The following is a 16,151-nucleotide window of genomic DNA, read 5'->3' as shown; positions in this document are numbered from 1 at the left end:
AAACAACTCCCTGCTCTGAAGGGGAGCTCAGGAGGGCATTAGGAAAGTGCAAGAGTGAAGGCTGACAATGAGGCAATGGAGACCTTGCCTGCAACTGCAATATAAAAGGCTCCCATTAATTCAATGAATATAAACACAGATAACATTTCAGAAGCAATCAAATCACTTAAAAGAGGCAACTGTACTGATCTGCAACAAGATTCTGCTCTTATCTTTGAAAGAACTAGATCCTCCAAAATTTAGGTCTGAAAGAACTAGATCCTCCAACATAGGTCTGAAAGAAATAGATGATTTACACTCCTGAACAATTTGAGCTTCGTATCTTAAGACACTGATGGCAGTGAAAACATTACCAGAATTATGCTGAAAAATACACATTTCAGTGCTAGAACATACAGAGGATATTAACGAAGTATGGAATATAAAATACATTCTAAGCACACATCCTAACCTTAAAACATCACTGATTTTGAGGTTACTCTACTAAAATTTTTAACTTCCATTTCCAAGCTGCAGAATAAATAAATACACCTTTTTGCCATGATAAATAAATAGCTTTGTGAAAAAGTGCTGTAAGAAAATCACCATGAACTTAAATAGATGCAGGTGGTAAGAACTGAATAACTGGTTTATGTGGGGGAAAAAAATCCTGACAGGAAACTTCCACATTCTGTCAAATGTTATTCACAGGTGTCCTCTGTGACCTGTACTACTTACTTTACCTCTCTGTTTCAATCTTCTTATGTGCAAAACATGAAGGAGCATTGTGAGAAATAATTAATGTTTGTAAAGAGCTTTGAGATCCTTGGATATAAAAAACAGGGGGAAAGCATGAAGTTTAAAAGCACCAGCATGCTCATTTTTTATTTTCCAACTCAAGGTAAGACACTTTTATCACATAAACCTTGAAAGTTTAGTAATACAAGATTAAGTAACCAAATGCTTAAAAAACAATCTTAAGTGCTAAGCATATTGTGTTGCTCAGAGTCAAGAGTGTTCTGGAGGGAACTGTACCAGGAGGAAAGGAGGTGCTTCTCACCCGTGTCAAGAATGCGCTTATGGAGAGGGAGAGCAGCAAGGAAGGGCTCGTCCTTACAGGGCTGTGGCTGCGTCCCAACCAGGTCTGAGTTGGTGGCCAAGATCCGGGCACTTTCCTCACTGAGATTAACCCCAGCCATAGAGGCAACATCATTGATGTCATCGTCATCTCTGCAAGGGAACAGAAAAGCCAAAGAAAAATAATTTTGCGTCTGATACATTCACTGAGTGCGATACATCCACTGTGTGCGATACATTCCCTGTGTGCGATACATTCCCTGTGCGCGATACATTCCCTGTGTGCGATACATTCCCTGTGTGCGATACATTCCCGGTGTGCGATACATTCACTGTGTGCGATACATTCCCTGTGTGCGATACATCCACTGTGTGCGATACATTCCCGGTGTGCGATACATCCACTGTGTGCGATACATTCCCGGTGTGCGATACATTCACTGAGTGCGATACATTCACTGAGTGCGATACATCCACTGTGTGCGATACATTCCCTGTGTGCGATACATTCCCGGTGTGCGATACATTCCCGGTGTGCGATACATTCCCTGTGTGCGATACATTCCCTGTGTGCGATACATTCACTGTGTGTGATACATTCCCTGTGTGCGATACATTCCCTGTGTGCGATACATTCACTGTGTGTGATACATTCCCTGTGTGCGATACATTCCCTGTGTGTGATACATTCCCTGTGTGCGATACATTCCCTGTGTGCGATACATTCCCTGTGTGCGATACATTCACTGTGTGCGATACATCCACTGTGTGTGATACATTCCCTGTGTGCGATACATTCCCTGTGTGCGATACATTCACTGTGTGTGATACATTCACTGTGTGCGATACATCCACTGTGTGCGATACATCCACTGTGTGTGATACATCCACTGTGTGCGATACATCCACTGTGTGTGATACATTCACTGAGTGCGATACATTCACTGTGTGCGATACATTCACTGTGTGCGATACATTCACTGAGTGCGATACATTCCCGGTGTGCGATACATTCACTGAGTGCGATACATTCCCTGAGTGCGATACATTCCCTGTGTGCGATACATTCCCTGTGTGCGATACATTCCCTGTGTGTGATACATTCCCTGAGTGCGATACATTCCCTGTGTGCGATACATTCACTGTGTGTGATACATTCCCTGTGTGCGATACATCCACTGTGTGCGATACATCCACTGTGTGCGATACATCCACTGTGTGTGATACATTCCCTGTGTGCGATACATTCCCTGTGTGCGATACATCCACTGTGTGCGATACATCCACTGTGTGCGATACATTCCCTGTGTGTGATACATTCCCTGTGTGTGATACATTCCCTGTGTGCGATACATCCACTGTGTGCGATACATTCACTGTGTGCGATACATTCCCTGTGTGTGATACATTCCCTGTGTGTGATACATTCCCTGTGTGCGATACATCCACTGTGTGCGATACATTCACTGTGTGCGATACATCCACTGAGTGCGATACATTCCCTGTGTGCGATACATTCCCTGTGTGCGATACATCCACTGTGTGCGATACATTCACTGTGTGCGATACATCCACTGTGTGCGATACATTCCCTGTGTGCGATACATTCCCTGTGTGCGATACATCCACTGTGTGCGATACATCCACTGTGTGCGATACATTCCCTGTGTGCGATACATTCCCTGAGTGCGATACATTCCCTGAGTGCGATACATCCACTGTGTGTGATACATTCCCTGTGTGCGATACATTCCCTGTGTGCGATACATTCACTGTGTGCGATACATTCCCTGTGTGCGATACATCCACTGTGTGCGATACATTCCCTGTGTGCGATACATCCACTGTGTGCGATACATTCCCTGTGTGTGATACATTCCCTGTGTGCGATACATCCACTGTGTGCGATACATTCCCTGTGTGCGATACATTCCCTGTGTGCGATACATCCACTGTGTGCGATACATTCACTGTGTGCGATACATCCACTGTGTGCGATACATTCCCTGTGTGCGATACATTCCCTGTGTGCGATACATCCACTGTGTGCGATACATTCCCTGTGTGCGATACATTCCCTGAGTGCGATACATTCCCTGAGTGCGATACATCCACTGTGTGTGATACATTCCCTGTGTGCGATACATTCCCTGTGTGCGATACATTCACTGTGTGCGATACATTCCCTGTGTGCGATACATCCACTGTGTGCGATACATTCCCTGTGTGCGATACATCCACTGTGTGCGATACATTCCCTGTGTGCGATACATTCCCTGTGTGCGATACATTCCCTGTGTGCGATACATTCCCTGTGTGCGATACATTCCCTGAGTGCGATACATTCCCTGAGTGCGATACATCCACTGTGTGCGATACATTCCCTGTGTGCGATACATTCCCTGTGTGCGATACATTCCCTGAGTGCGATACATTCCCTGTGTGCGATACATTCCCTGAGTGCGATACATTCCCTGAGTGCGATACATTCACTGTGTGCGATACATTCCCGGTGTGCGATACATTCCCTGTGTGCGATACATCCACTGTGTGCGATACATTCCCTGTGTGCGATACATTCACTGTGTGCGATACATTCACTGTGTGCGATACATTCACTGAGTGCGATACATCCACTGTGTGCGATACATTCCCTGTGTGCGATACATCCACTGTGTGCGATACATTCCCTGTGTGCGATACATTCCCGGTGTGCGATACATTCCCTGTGTGCGATACATCCACTGTGTGCGATAAATCCACTGTGTGCGATACATTCACTGTGTGCGATACATTCCCGGTGTGCGATACATTCCCTGTGCGCGATACATTCACTGTGTGCGATACATCCACTGTGTGCGATACATCCACTGTGTGTGATACATTCCCTGTGTGCGATACATCCACTGTGTGCATCATGTGCTCCTCCAACAGCAAAGACCCCACCACGGGCCCAGGGCCGGGCCACTCTCAGGCACTCCTAACCAGTGGAAGTGGATCCACTGTCAGAATTTCCAAGTGTTTCTCTGAACACAACAGGAACACTTCAGGAGGACAATTGGAGTGTTCACAGGTGGTGTGACACAGTCAGTGGTATCAGCAAACCCAGGGTGGTCAGGAAACCAAAGGCAATGATCAGCATTAACAACAGAGCATTTGGATAGTCTCTTTTACCATGAAAACTAGGAGTAAAATGGTAAAACAACTAACCCATGGGAAATGAAAAGCAAACCCATGGATTTGTAACCCTGCACTGTTTCACAAGTTCCTACCAAAATGGGCACCAAGGCATTTTCAGCAACAGCCAGGGAAGATTCTTTGTCCCTGGGGGGTCACAGGTAAGCCTGGGTTCCACACTTTGAGTGTGTGCTGGTACTTCCTCTGGCAACACACAAAACTCAGCTGAATGTGCCAACAAGTTTGAGGAAAACGAGCTGCATTTGAGAAGAGGATAGCACATCCCAGGCCAGTTTTGACCCTGCAATATCCTTCCCAACAGCCTGAGAAAGTACCAATGAATTAAAGTTTCCACACCTGTATCTCCCCAGCATCTCTCACCTCCTCCCTCCACCAGGAATGACTCAGAGCTGTGGAAACAGCCATCTGTATTCAGCACATTCTGTTCTGGGGCTGTGACTGACACAAACACTGCATTTCAACATATTCCAGGAGTGGTTACACAACCTTTGTGAATATATATATGGAAAAGAACTACATACACCCAAGTCCAGACTCCTACTACTGTATAAAGTAAACAAACAAAAGCTTAAAATATTTTTTACAAAATGCACAGAGGTTGTTCTATGCACCCCAGAGTACTCTGTCACTTGTGACAAGCTTAATGTCTACAGTAAAAACCAAAAGCTGCACGTGAGGTCTGGCATAAAGGAATGAAATCCAGAAATCCATAATCTTGGTCCTCCCTGTCCTCCCATACTTTCCCTGTTATCTGCACTAGAGCAGCCAACTTTGGTGGAAGACAACTGAGCTTTGTCAGATACTGGTTTTGTTTTCTTTTGTGGAGAAAGTCAAGAAGGGATTTTCGTTGGTGTGAACCTGCAGAAATGTGCTGGACACTTGAGGCAGGAACTGGAAAATTTTACAATGATTGTCAGAAAAACACTCCACAAATGACCTTCTCTTACTTCCCATGAGTGTTGAGCACCTGATTCCTTCTCTTAAAATTAAATTCCTGAGAACAGTGTTGCAAAATGGAATGGGTTGAAAGGAACCTTACAGCTCATTTAGTGCCACCCTCTGCAATGGGCAGGGACACCTCCCACCAGCCCAGGCTGCTCCAAGCCCTGTCCAGCCTGGCCTTGGACATTCCCAGGGCTGGGGCAGCCACAGCTTCTCTGGGCACCTGTGCCAGGGCCTGCCTACCCTCACAGGGAAGGATTCCTCCCCAATATCCCATCTAACCCTGCCGTCTGGCACTGGGAAGCCATTCCCCTTGTCCTGTCCCTCCAGGTACTTGTCAATAGTCCCTCTCCATCTTTCTTGTAGCCCCTTGAAGCACGGGAAGGCCACCCCAGAGCTCCCCTTGTCCAGGCTCCACTTTGCCAGTTCTCCCAGTCCCTGTCCACAGCAGAGCTCCTGCTCAGGCTCCATGGGCTCTACGTGGTGCTCCAACCAGGCACAGCCCCAGCACCAACTTGGCCACGCAAACCCAGCAGCCCAACACTCAATGACCAGTCCAACAGTTTGTAACCCCACAGGTGAAAATGTGGGGGTAAAACCCTCAATGCTTAAAACAGAGTGAGAATCACCCAGGACTAGGGAGGCCAAGCCCAACTGTACCAAGGTGGTTCTCAGAACACAAACTCTGTACTATGTAAGGCAGTGGAAGCTTTGGGGAAAGGGCCTTGAATCCAGAATTTCAAAGCTGGTGCAGCACGAGGTCTTGGAGTGTCCTGGGAACAAACTCCCTGATCACATTCCTGTGCATTCCCTACTCAGCCCTGGAACACACTCACTGAGCACACACAGCCCTGAACACACTCAGTGAGCACACACAGCCCTGAACACACTCCCTGAGCACACACAGCCCTGGAACACTCACTGAGCACACACAGCCCTGAACACACTCACTGAGCACACACAGCCCTGGGACACACTCCCTGAGCACACACAGCCCTGAACACACTCACTGAGCACACACAGCCCTGGGACACACTCCCTGAGCACACACAGCCCTGGAACACACTCACTGAGCACACACAGCCCTGGAACACACTCACTGAGCACACACAGCCCTGGAACACACTCACTGAGCACACACAGCCCTGGAACACACTCACTGAGCACACACAGCCCTGGAACACACTCACTGAGCACACACAGCCCTGGAACACACTCACTGAGCACACACAGCCCTGGAACACACTCCCTGAGCACACACAGCCCTGGAACACTCACTGAGCACACACAGCACTGGAACACACTCACTGAGCACACACAGCCCTGGAACACACTCACTGAGCACACACAGCCCTGGAACACACTCACTGAGCACACACAGCCCTGAACACACTCACTGAGCACACAAAGCCCTGGGACACACTCAATGAGCACACACAGCCCTGAACACACTGAGCACACACAGCCCTGAACACACTCCCTGAGCACACACAGCCCTGGAACACACTCCCTGAGCACACACAGCCCTGGAACACACTCCCTGAGCACACACAGCCCTGGAACACACTCAGTGAGCACACACAGCCCTGGAACACACTCCCTGAGGACACACAGCCCTGGAACACACTCCCTGAGGACACACAGCCCTGAACACACTCCCTGAGCACACACAGCCCTGAACACACTCCCTGAGCACACACAGCCCTGAACACACTCACTGAGCACACACAGCCCGGAACACACTCACTGAGCACACACAGCCCTGGAACACACTCACTGAGCACACACAGCCCTGAACACACTCACTGAGCACACACAGCCCTGGAACACACTCCCTGAGCACACACAGCCCTGAACACACTCACTGAGCACACACAGCCCTGAACACACTCCCTGAGCACACACAGCCCTGGAACACACTCAGTGAGCACACACAGCCCTGAACACACTCACTGAGCACACACAGCCCTGGAACACACTCAGTGAGCACACACAGCCCTGAACACACTCCCTGAGCACACACAGCCCTGAACACACTCACTGAGCACACACAGCCCTGGAACACACTCAGTGAGCACACACAGCCCTGAACACACTCAGTGAGCACACACAGCCCTGAACACACTCACTGAGCACACACAGCCCTGGGACACACTCAGTGAGCACACACAGCCCTGGGACACACTCAGTGAGCACACACAGCCCTGAACACACTCCCTGAGCACACACAGCCCTGAACACACTCCCTGAGCACACACAGCCCTGAACACACTCACTGAGCACACACAGCCCTGGAACACACTTCATGAGCACACACAGCCCTGAACACACTCACTGAGCACACACAGCCCTGGAACACACTCACTGAGCACACACAGCCCTGGAACACACTCACTGAGCACACACAGCCCTGGAACACACAGCCCTGAACACACTCACTGAGCACACACAGCCCTGGAACACACTCAGTGAGCACACACAGCCCTGAACACACTCCCTGAGCACACACAGCCCTGAACACACTCCCTGAGCACACACAGCCCTGGAACACACTCACTGAGCACACACAGCCCTGGAACACACAGCCCTGAACACACTCACTGAGCACACACAGCCCTGGAACACACTCAGTGAGCACACACAGCCCTGAACACACTCCCTGAGCACACACAGCCCTGAACACACTCACTGAGCACACACAGCCCTGAACACACTCACTGAGCACACACAGCCCTGAACACACTTCATGAGCACACATAGCCCTGAACACACTCACTGAGCACACACAGCCCTGGAACACACTTCCTGAGCACACACAGCCCTGAACACACTTCATGAGCACACATAGCCCTGAACACACTCCCTGAGCACACACAGCCCTGGAACACACTCACTGAGCACACACAGCCCTGGGACACACTCCCTGAGCAGACACAGCCCTGAACACACTCCCTGAGCACATCCCTGTGCATTCCCTGCACAGCCCCCACCAGTGCCCATCACAGCCTGGCACAGCCTGCACAGCAGCAATCCCCATCAGGCTGCCAGGACAGAAGTATTTTCACCTCCATCAAGCCATTATCCATTAAAAATTAGAAGCCAAGACATCAGTCTTGACTTCAAGAACACAATTTTTAAGTGAAGTTCATACTTATCTCTCCTTTTATTTAAGAGCTGAAGAAAGTCCAGTAATCTTTTACCTTCCTTCTGCTCAGCAGTTTAGCTACTCCAATTTTTACTTAAAGATCTGCAACCACATTAGAAACAAACAAGTGTTTTCTGAAATAAAAACCAGACAGTTAATTTCAGCACAAATCAGGATTTCAGTGAGATTCTAAGTGCTATTCCTTCTGTTCTGATAAAGAGTACCATGGGAACTCCTGGACAGAATCATTTCCTTCCATCCTTGCAACCTACTATCTGCAAATACTTCTTTTTTTAAAGTATTACATGGAAGACAAATAAGAAATGTTTAGCTGGAACTACAATCTTTTCAGTCTGACAAGACCTTTTTTACTTTGAAGAACCTAATCATGAAAAAAACCCTGAGTTTTGGATACTGAAACACACACTTTTATATATAAAGAGGGCTGCCATTCTCACCAAACAATTTCCTATAAAAGTGAACTTTTAAGCCCAATGAGTGAGTTTTCAGGAGTCATTCTGTGGAACAAAGATGCCATCCAGTGGTTGCCTGGATTGATGATTACTGTCTATCTTTCCCTTTCCATCAGAACACAGTATTTAACAATTTCATGTTTCTTGGCATATATTATTGTGCCTGTACTCATTCTACTGTTTCAGTAAATACTTCTGGTTTGTCCTGAATTATATTCTGAGTCTCATGGGATAAATCTAACATTCCAACATGCATGTTTTTAAGAAGACAGTCTGGGTTCCCAAACTCCCTCCAAACACAAGCTCCATCCTAAACTAGTCCAAGAGTCCACATCTTCCTCCCATACTCAGCCTCATGTAACACCTCTCCCCCTCCTCCTTCATTAAAAACACTCAGGCAATTACAAAATAAAAAAAAAAATCTTATCTGAAAATAATCAAGAAAAGCCAAAGTAAAATGTAAAATGTTCCAAAGATCCTGTTTAAAGCAAGACAAGCCATAATAAAAATCTGGCAGCATTTTCTTTATGAACAATCTCAACTGTACAATTCAATCTCAACTGCACAACTGCCACTGTTTTTCCTCCTCATGCACTCTGTGAGACTGGAGCCAGTGCTATCTCAGAACTGCTACACTGACCTGCTCCCCAGCCAGCCAGAAGAACATATAAAACAACTGAGATGATATCACAGTACTGGTTCCCCTCTCTCTTACAAGGGACAGTCCCATCACACATGAAGACTGAGAAAGGCTGCAAATCCACAGGACACACAATCAGAGATCAACAATACCTTGGATATAAAGAGTGACGTGAAATTACTGTAATAGCCACTATTACCATATATTTATAAAGGCCTAAATCCTATTTACACATTAATTAGAATGCTTATTCTGATGTTCAAGCTTTAATTGGGAATTTCTCCCTAGAACTGCTTTGTCACACCATTTTCAGTCTGTGTGGAATCCTCTCCCTGAGAGGCAAATGAGAAGACAGAACATGCCACATTTATGGTCAGGATTTTCCTTTATTTTGAAATATTTGGAAAAAATACATGGTCACCTTGTGTTTATTTGCAAAACCAAAGAAACTTACAGTGAAAGGTTCTGTCACATACCATTTTGAGATGAAAACTTTTAACCTGTCCATTTAACAGCTACATTAGATTCCTATCACTCCTTTAAAGGGCAGGTTGCTTTGCCCATTATTGGATGTAACATCATTGCATTTTGAGGCATTTTATTAGGGTTATGATATCAAACTTTTATTTTTAAAAGTGAAAATAAACCACTAGACAACAGACTATTATGGCCAGGAAAAGCAGGTTTGAAAAGTCTGGAGCTCTGCTTGAAAAACAAACAGAAAAATCCATAAAAATTCCAATTTCCATCCTCAAGTATTAACATAGTTGAAAAAGCAGCTAACTGGGGCTGTCTGTAGTTCTCTCTGAAATATTCAGCAACAAGAAATTTTAATACAAAAAAAGTGGCAGGAAATTTCAGGAACAGTTGGGCTGAAAAAGCTGCCTCAGAACAGCCACTGTAACCACCACTGAACTCATGCAAGTCTCACAGTTCATTAATAAGTGCTGACATTAAAGGCTAAGCTATAATTTGCAAAGTTCTTAATTGCTCCATCTTTTATGTAATTCCATCTTGTATCTCCCACAGTTCAGAATAGAAAAAAAAAACCCCAAAGTTCAAATTTCTGTTTGTAGTGACCAACACTTCACTCACAAAAGTAAAAGGCTCAAATGAGTTATTTCAAAGGAAGCAGAATGTAAAATAATGAAACAAATATGCAATAATAAAACACTAAGGGCAAAATAAATTTATACATAACACAACTATTTTTCAAAATTCTTGCTTTGCTTTGGATGCCAGTTTGCCTTCTGGCTAAAAACACATTCTTCACACACGCTGGGAATGTTGAGGGAAACTAGTCAGCATTCAGAGGATTAATACAGATTTCCAGCTCTGTGCCTTTAGGCTTAATAGTCAGACATCTATTTGTCCTCAGGAGAGGTTAGGGGTTGAAATGCAAATATGCAAACAACCCAATTCTTTGTTAAGATATCAAGAAAAAGCTTGATCTTTGCTGCTGTTTAATAAATCCTTGCAATTTTTTTATGGACTTATTTAAATGCAGCTTTGTGTCTTACTATTTTGAAGGAGAGAACAATGCAAGGAAACAAACACATTCATTCTGACTAAAATTTGTTCTCTAGAGGAAAAATGACATACACCCTTGACAGCTTATTTACCAAACTCACTAAAGATTTATTGATTTATCAATCAGTGCCTTGAGCATTTGCTTCTCCCCAAGGGAAAATTAACAATTCCAGCTAACCTAATATATTCTATGTATAAACTAAGTGAATGCAAGAATCAATCCTGGCACAGTTTACAACATCCAGTTAAAAAAATGCTGTCCCTGTTGGTGTATGTAAAATTGAAAGCTGTACTAACGAAGAATAAATGCTCCTGTGGCTCACAAACATAAAAAATACTTATTAAGACAGTACAATTGAACCCAGCAGACATTTTAATTCATTTAAATACTCAGTGGGAGGCAAAAGCATTGGAAAATAAAAAATTGAATGATTTTGCTTCTAGATTAATACTAAGTACCACCACTATTAGTTGCAACACTGACATGCCTCAAAGCAGAGGTATTTCAAAGAGCTACAAATTCTCCTTTGCTCCACCTGCAAAAGCACAAGCCTGAAAATTAATTAGTGGTTTGATGATGTCAGGGCAACATCAGAATTCCAGAAGATGAAAATAAAAATCTAGGAATATTTTTGCCATTTAACAGGCAAGGAAGATGTTTTAACACAAAGCAAACGTGCACAACTGAAATGGTGTCAGTGAAAGCAAAATGCAGGAGAAGCAAGACCTGCTTTCCACTACAAAAAGTAAAAATACCCCAAATATACATGGCAATGAAAGTTTGAAGTACTAAAGAACTGGTGTAAGGCACAGTCCACAGGAACACAGAATCCAACACACAAACCAACCAGGAATTCTTCTAAAGGTTCATGCACATAAATTTAGCAAAACTTCCATTATAATCCATGGAATTTAAGGCTAAATATTAAAATGCATTTAGAGAAAAATCCTCCAGGTCTGGCATGATCCCCTCCCTTGTTTTGGAACAGAATAAGTAGGAAAATCCCCCCCAGACCCGGGGAGGAGCAGGAATCCCTGTGGAAGGCTGCCCTCTGCTGTCACAGCAACCCCACAGTCTCCTTTATATTGAACATCCCTCCCAACCACCCCGCTCAGGTTTTTATTATTATTTTTTCTTTTTTTTACCTGAAAGAACCACCTCCAGGGTCATTCAGCTTGTTTTTCTGATTTGCAGAGACCTGAACACCAAAGCCCCCAGGACTTTTACTGGCTTGTATTGTTGGTGCCTTCCCTACTGTGCCTGAAAAACACCAAGCAATGTTATTATGAGCTGTCTTAGACAATTTACATCAAAGAACCTTCTGTCCAGGAACTAAATTTAACTGTCTGTAAATTGCAAACAAAGGAAGTTATTATTTTTAAAGATTACATGCTGAAGAAGAACAATTTAAAATACAAAATTTATATTAACATTAGAGTTTGTTGAATATTTGCAGAACAGTGAAGATTCCAAAACTGAAAACCATTGGCCATGACTGGTATAATATTTATAATGGCTATAAGTGTGTTTGTAATTGCCAATAAACCCCTTTTCTGGATAATCTGTACAGAATAAAGAAGCAGAATTTGAAATGTTCTTAACACAGATACTTTAAGCCACAGTCACTCAGGGTATTAACTATGCCTTTCACATTTTTTATATAATAATTGTTCTTTCTTGCAGTGAAAAACAAATATTTCAGAGTTGAAAACACTACCTGTATTTTAAAATGTTTTGCATTGCATGTAAAAGAAAAATCACTATTGCCAAACTTGACATAACCCCTCCCATAAAGGTTGTCTTTTGCTTTCTTATCTTGAAAACAATTTAAAAGCAATTCATATTTGTATCCAGACTTTACAGGTTTGCAGAAGAAAAACTGGCCTTTCTAAATGAGCCAGTGTGGTGGGCAGTCAGTAAAGGAAAAAGGGATCTTAATTCCTCCCTGGCATTTGGGAAAACCCAACCAAAAATAATTACAGATTTATGTTGTTAATTAGCAAATCATTAGATTATTATTATTAACATAGTATGGGAATGCAACTGGAAAAGCACTGGCCAATGAAACTTGTGGGGTAACTCTCCTTCAGTGCTTTAACACATTTATTTGGGTGTCTCCTGTGCCTCCTTCAGCCCCACCTGTCTCAGCAGTGAAAGCAGCTCCTGTATCTGCCTGACTAAAACCTCCCCTTCCCTTGGGATCATTCCCTCTCCCTGAGTGTCCCACATGTCGTGTTGGAGACCTGGGGGAGGACATGGGAGCTGTTCCTGCTCCCCTGGGACTCAGTGCACACAAATGGCAGGGGAGGAACCTCTGCAGAGTTACAGGGGTTTCTTTCATGGATTATAAAAACCTGAAACACAACTAGCCCAACAAATCCATTTAAGAACACTTCTTGGCTAAAACAAAAAGTGTTAGCTTTGAATGAATCCTGCATTATTTTGGTTTTTATTTTGAAGTCTTCATCATCTCCAACATATGATCTCAACTAATTTGACAGTGTTTGTTCAGTTCTCCATCTGCATAAACAAACTGCAGTGTGGACTCTCAATGTTAGCAAATAGAAAACCAGATTTAGGACTTCAGGCTCAAGCCTGGGGAATAAAAATATTTTGTCATCAGAATATTCAAGGTCCATGAGATGCCACAGACAGCATTAGTGCATGGACCAGACAACTCATTTATCTATTTCAGATGAACTGATGGAAGGGGGTTCTACTAAGTGAACTGGAAGGAAAGAAATAATACAATAATAAAAAATAGCAGATCCCTGCTTTCTAAGATTAATATTTAGAAGATTAAAAGCATGTTAGGCATGAAGAACATTGCAATGGCAAAATTAAGGTAACAATGGCATTCCTCCAGAATTAATATCCTATGCCTTTGGAATCAGAATCAAAGCTTTGCTTCTACAGATGACAATTTTTGATCAACCCCTCCCCTAAAAAAAAACTCAAAAGGGTTCAGCAACAGAGCAGTTAACCTCTTGGCCTCGGGAATGTGTATGTCTGCACTGCACATGGAAGAATTAAGTCTCACTTACTTTCATCCCAAGTATGTGCAATTCTACTCCAATGGATCTGGCAAAGTACCTGTAAGGCTTGGGATGACATACAAGTTTGCAGGTTTAAATAAATCCCAACTGTGCATGACTAAGCAGTTGGACATAAAATGTGGCCACAACATCCATTTATGTTGTGGGGCAGGACTTAGTTTGGAAGCAAAAATCCCCTGTGGGCCTGGATATTCCATGGGATTGGTAATGACATACAGAGGCTTTCACCACTGGATCCTTGCTGCAAATTTTAAGTAGCCCAAATTTAGGAGTTTATAAATTCCCAGCTGTATTTCAGCACAGGTTAAATGGCTGCAATGAATAACTAATTATTTTATTCTTTGGCTCAATTCCTCCATCCCTAAGATGCAATTCACCTAATTATTAAACTGATAAGTGCTTCAGTAAAGGAGTGTGAAATTTTCGTGCAATAACAGTGGTGTTACATCCCCTGGTGTGGAAGTAATTGTGTTTATATAAAAGTCCTTAAAGCCTGCCAATTTTATCTAAACCACTGCTTTAAAGAGCACTCCAGTCTGTTCCCATGGATGTATTAAAGATACATTCCACTTGGAGATCACTCCTCTCCAGGAGGAAAGAAAGGCAGCGCTCTGTGGAGGGCACCTCAGGCCTGGGGTAACCACCCTTAAAAAGTCACACTCCACAAAGTTCTGCTACTGGAACTGTTATTTAGACCATGTCCTGTTGCAGTGTGTCACCTCCCTCTGCAGGAATACCTGGGCCAGTGTGAAGTGTCACTGTTCTGGTGGTCACAGTGAAAGGTTTTCACAGTAAATCAAACCCAGCTGTCTCTGGCAGTGCCACAGCAGCAAACCAGAGCTGCTCCCACAGCCATGGCCATGGACAGGCTGGCAAGGGGATGGTTTCTAAATGCCTGTTCTTGTTTGCTCTGTCTGTGTAATTAAAACAATCCAGTGGTGGGTTTAACCAAACCCATAAATTGGAATAATCACACCTGAAACAGGATTTTGTATAAACTGGCTTTTATGAACCCACTGTCCACCTTAAGCCAAACTGGCAGTCAGGTTGCATTGCACTGGGTGGCCAAGGGCTATCAAGAATAAATTCATATTCTGAATCCACTGTTTAAAAGACAGATGCCAGTACCATGCAGATTCTTGGCATTCTGTTGACATTCAAAACTTGGAGATTGAACAGCCAAAGAAACAGAATCTGCCTTCACTCTCAGACACACTGGTCAGAAGTGAAAGCTCATGCTCTAAGATACATGGCCATGAGTATCAGTGCTATCAGATATACACACTTTATAGGGACTAAATGTATTTCTTCCCAACTTGGAAAAACAGCCTACAAGATTACAGTGACAGCTTGGTCTCCATGTCCATTCAAACTTTGGATTCCCCTAAGAGAACAGAGCCAGTAAAACATCAACTGCTATTAAATGGGCTTGATGTTTTTCCCAAGGAGAACAGAAACGACCAAGCAATGAAATCAAACAGGCAGCAATAGCTTTTATAAGCATTTAAAGCAGTTTGATTCCTGATTCAATACCTGCAGATGACAAGCTCTGTATACCATTACAAACCCTCAATTGTGTAAATGCCCACATGCAATAATAACACACTGTCACACATTCTCAGGAAAAATAAAAACCAAGGTTTAGTGGTAGGAAGAAACAGGTGGGTATTTATTAGAAGGCAAGGAGGGTTTGAGAAGCCTCTCCCAAAGTGGGATGTGTCAGGCAGAGGAGGCAGCTGTGCACACCCCACATGGCTCACTGGGGCATGGCAGGTGCTGCAGGGCAGCCTCTGACCTCTCCAAAAAGGGAATACACTGGCAGGGGCCAAAAAAATACATGAGGCTTGAGAAATTTCCCTAGGACTCCTCCCTTGAGCTCTGCAGCTGCAGGGACAGTGACTATCATGTTCTGCTTCAGGAGTGAAAATTGGAAGGATGATTAAATTGAGGCACCCACCAGGCTGCAGGAAAAATGGAAGAATTTCTCTCTTGGCCCAGAGTTACAGCTTAGGACAGTAAGAGCCAAGTTCCTGACCTGTTTTAGAACCTTCCATGAAATACTACTGAGTAAGGAGCTAAACAAGTGAGAGTTTAGTCCTAAGGCTGTTCA

General features: G+C 44.1%; 1 protein-coding gene across 1 annotated transcript in view; it reads right to left on the bottom strand.

Annotated features, from left to right (window-relative positions):
• Window positions 1-16,151, bottom strand: part of LOC139677320 (transcription initiation factor TFIID subunit 4-like) — a 156,050-nt gene that overhangs the window by 103,050 nt on the left and 36,849 nt on the right. The window contains exons 9-10 of the mRNA XM_071567169.1: window positions 12,131-12,245; window positions 1,040-1,209 (exon numbers count right to left, since the gene is read on the bottom strand). Of these exons, the coding sequence (XP_071423270.1) occupies window positions 1,040-1,209; window positions 12,131-12,245 (285 nt within the window). The remainder of the gene's footprint in view (window positions 1-1,039; window positions 1,210-12,130; window positions 12,246-16,151) is intronic.

Source organism: Pithys albifrons, chromosome 12 (assembly GCF_047495875.1).
Source record: "Pithys albifrons albifrons isolate INPA30051 chromosome 12, PitAlb_v1, whole genome shotgun sequence".
Taxonomy (NCBI): Eukaryota; Metazoa; Chordata; class Aves; order Passeriformes; family Thamnophilidae; genus Pithys; species Pithys albifrons.
This window is presented reverse-complemented; position numbering and strand designations above follow the sequence as displayed.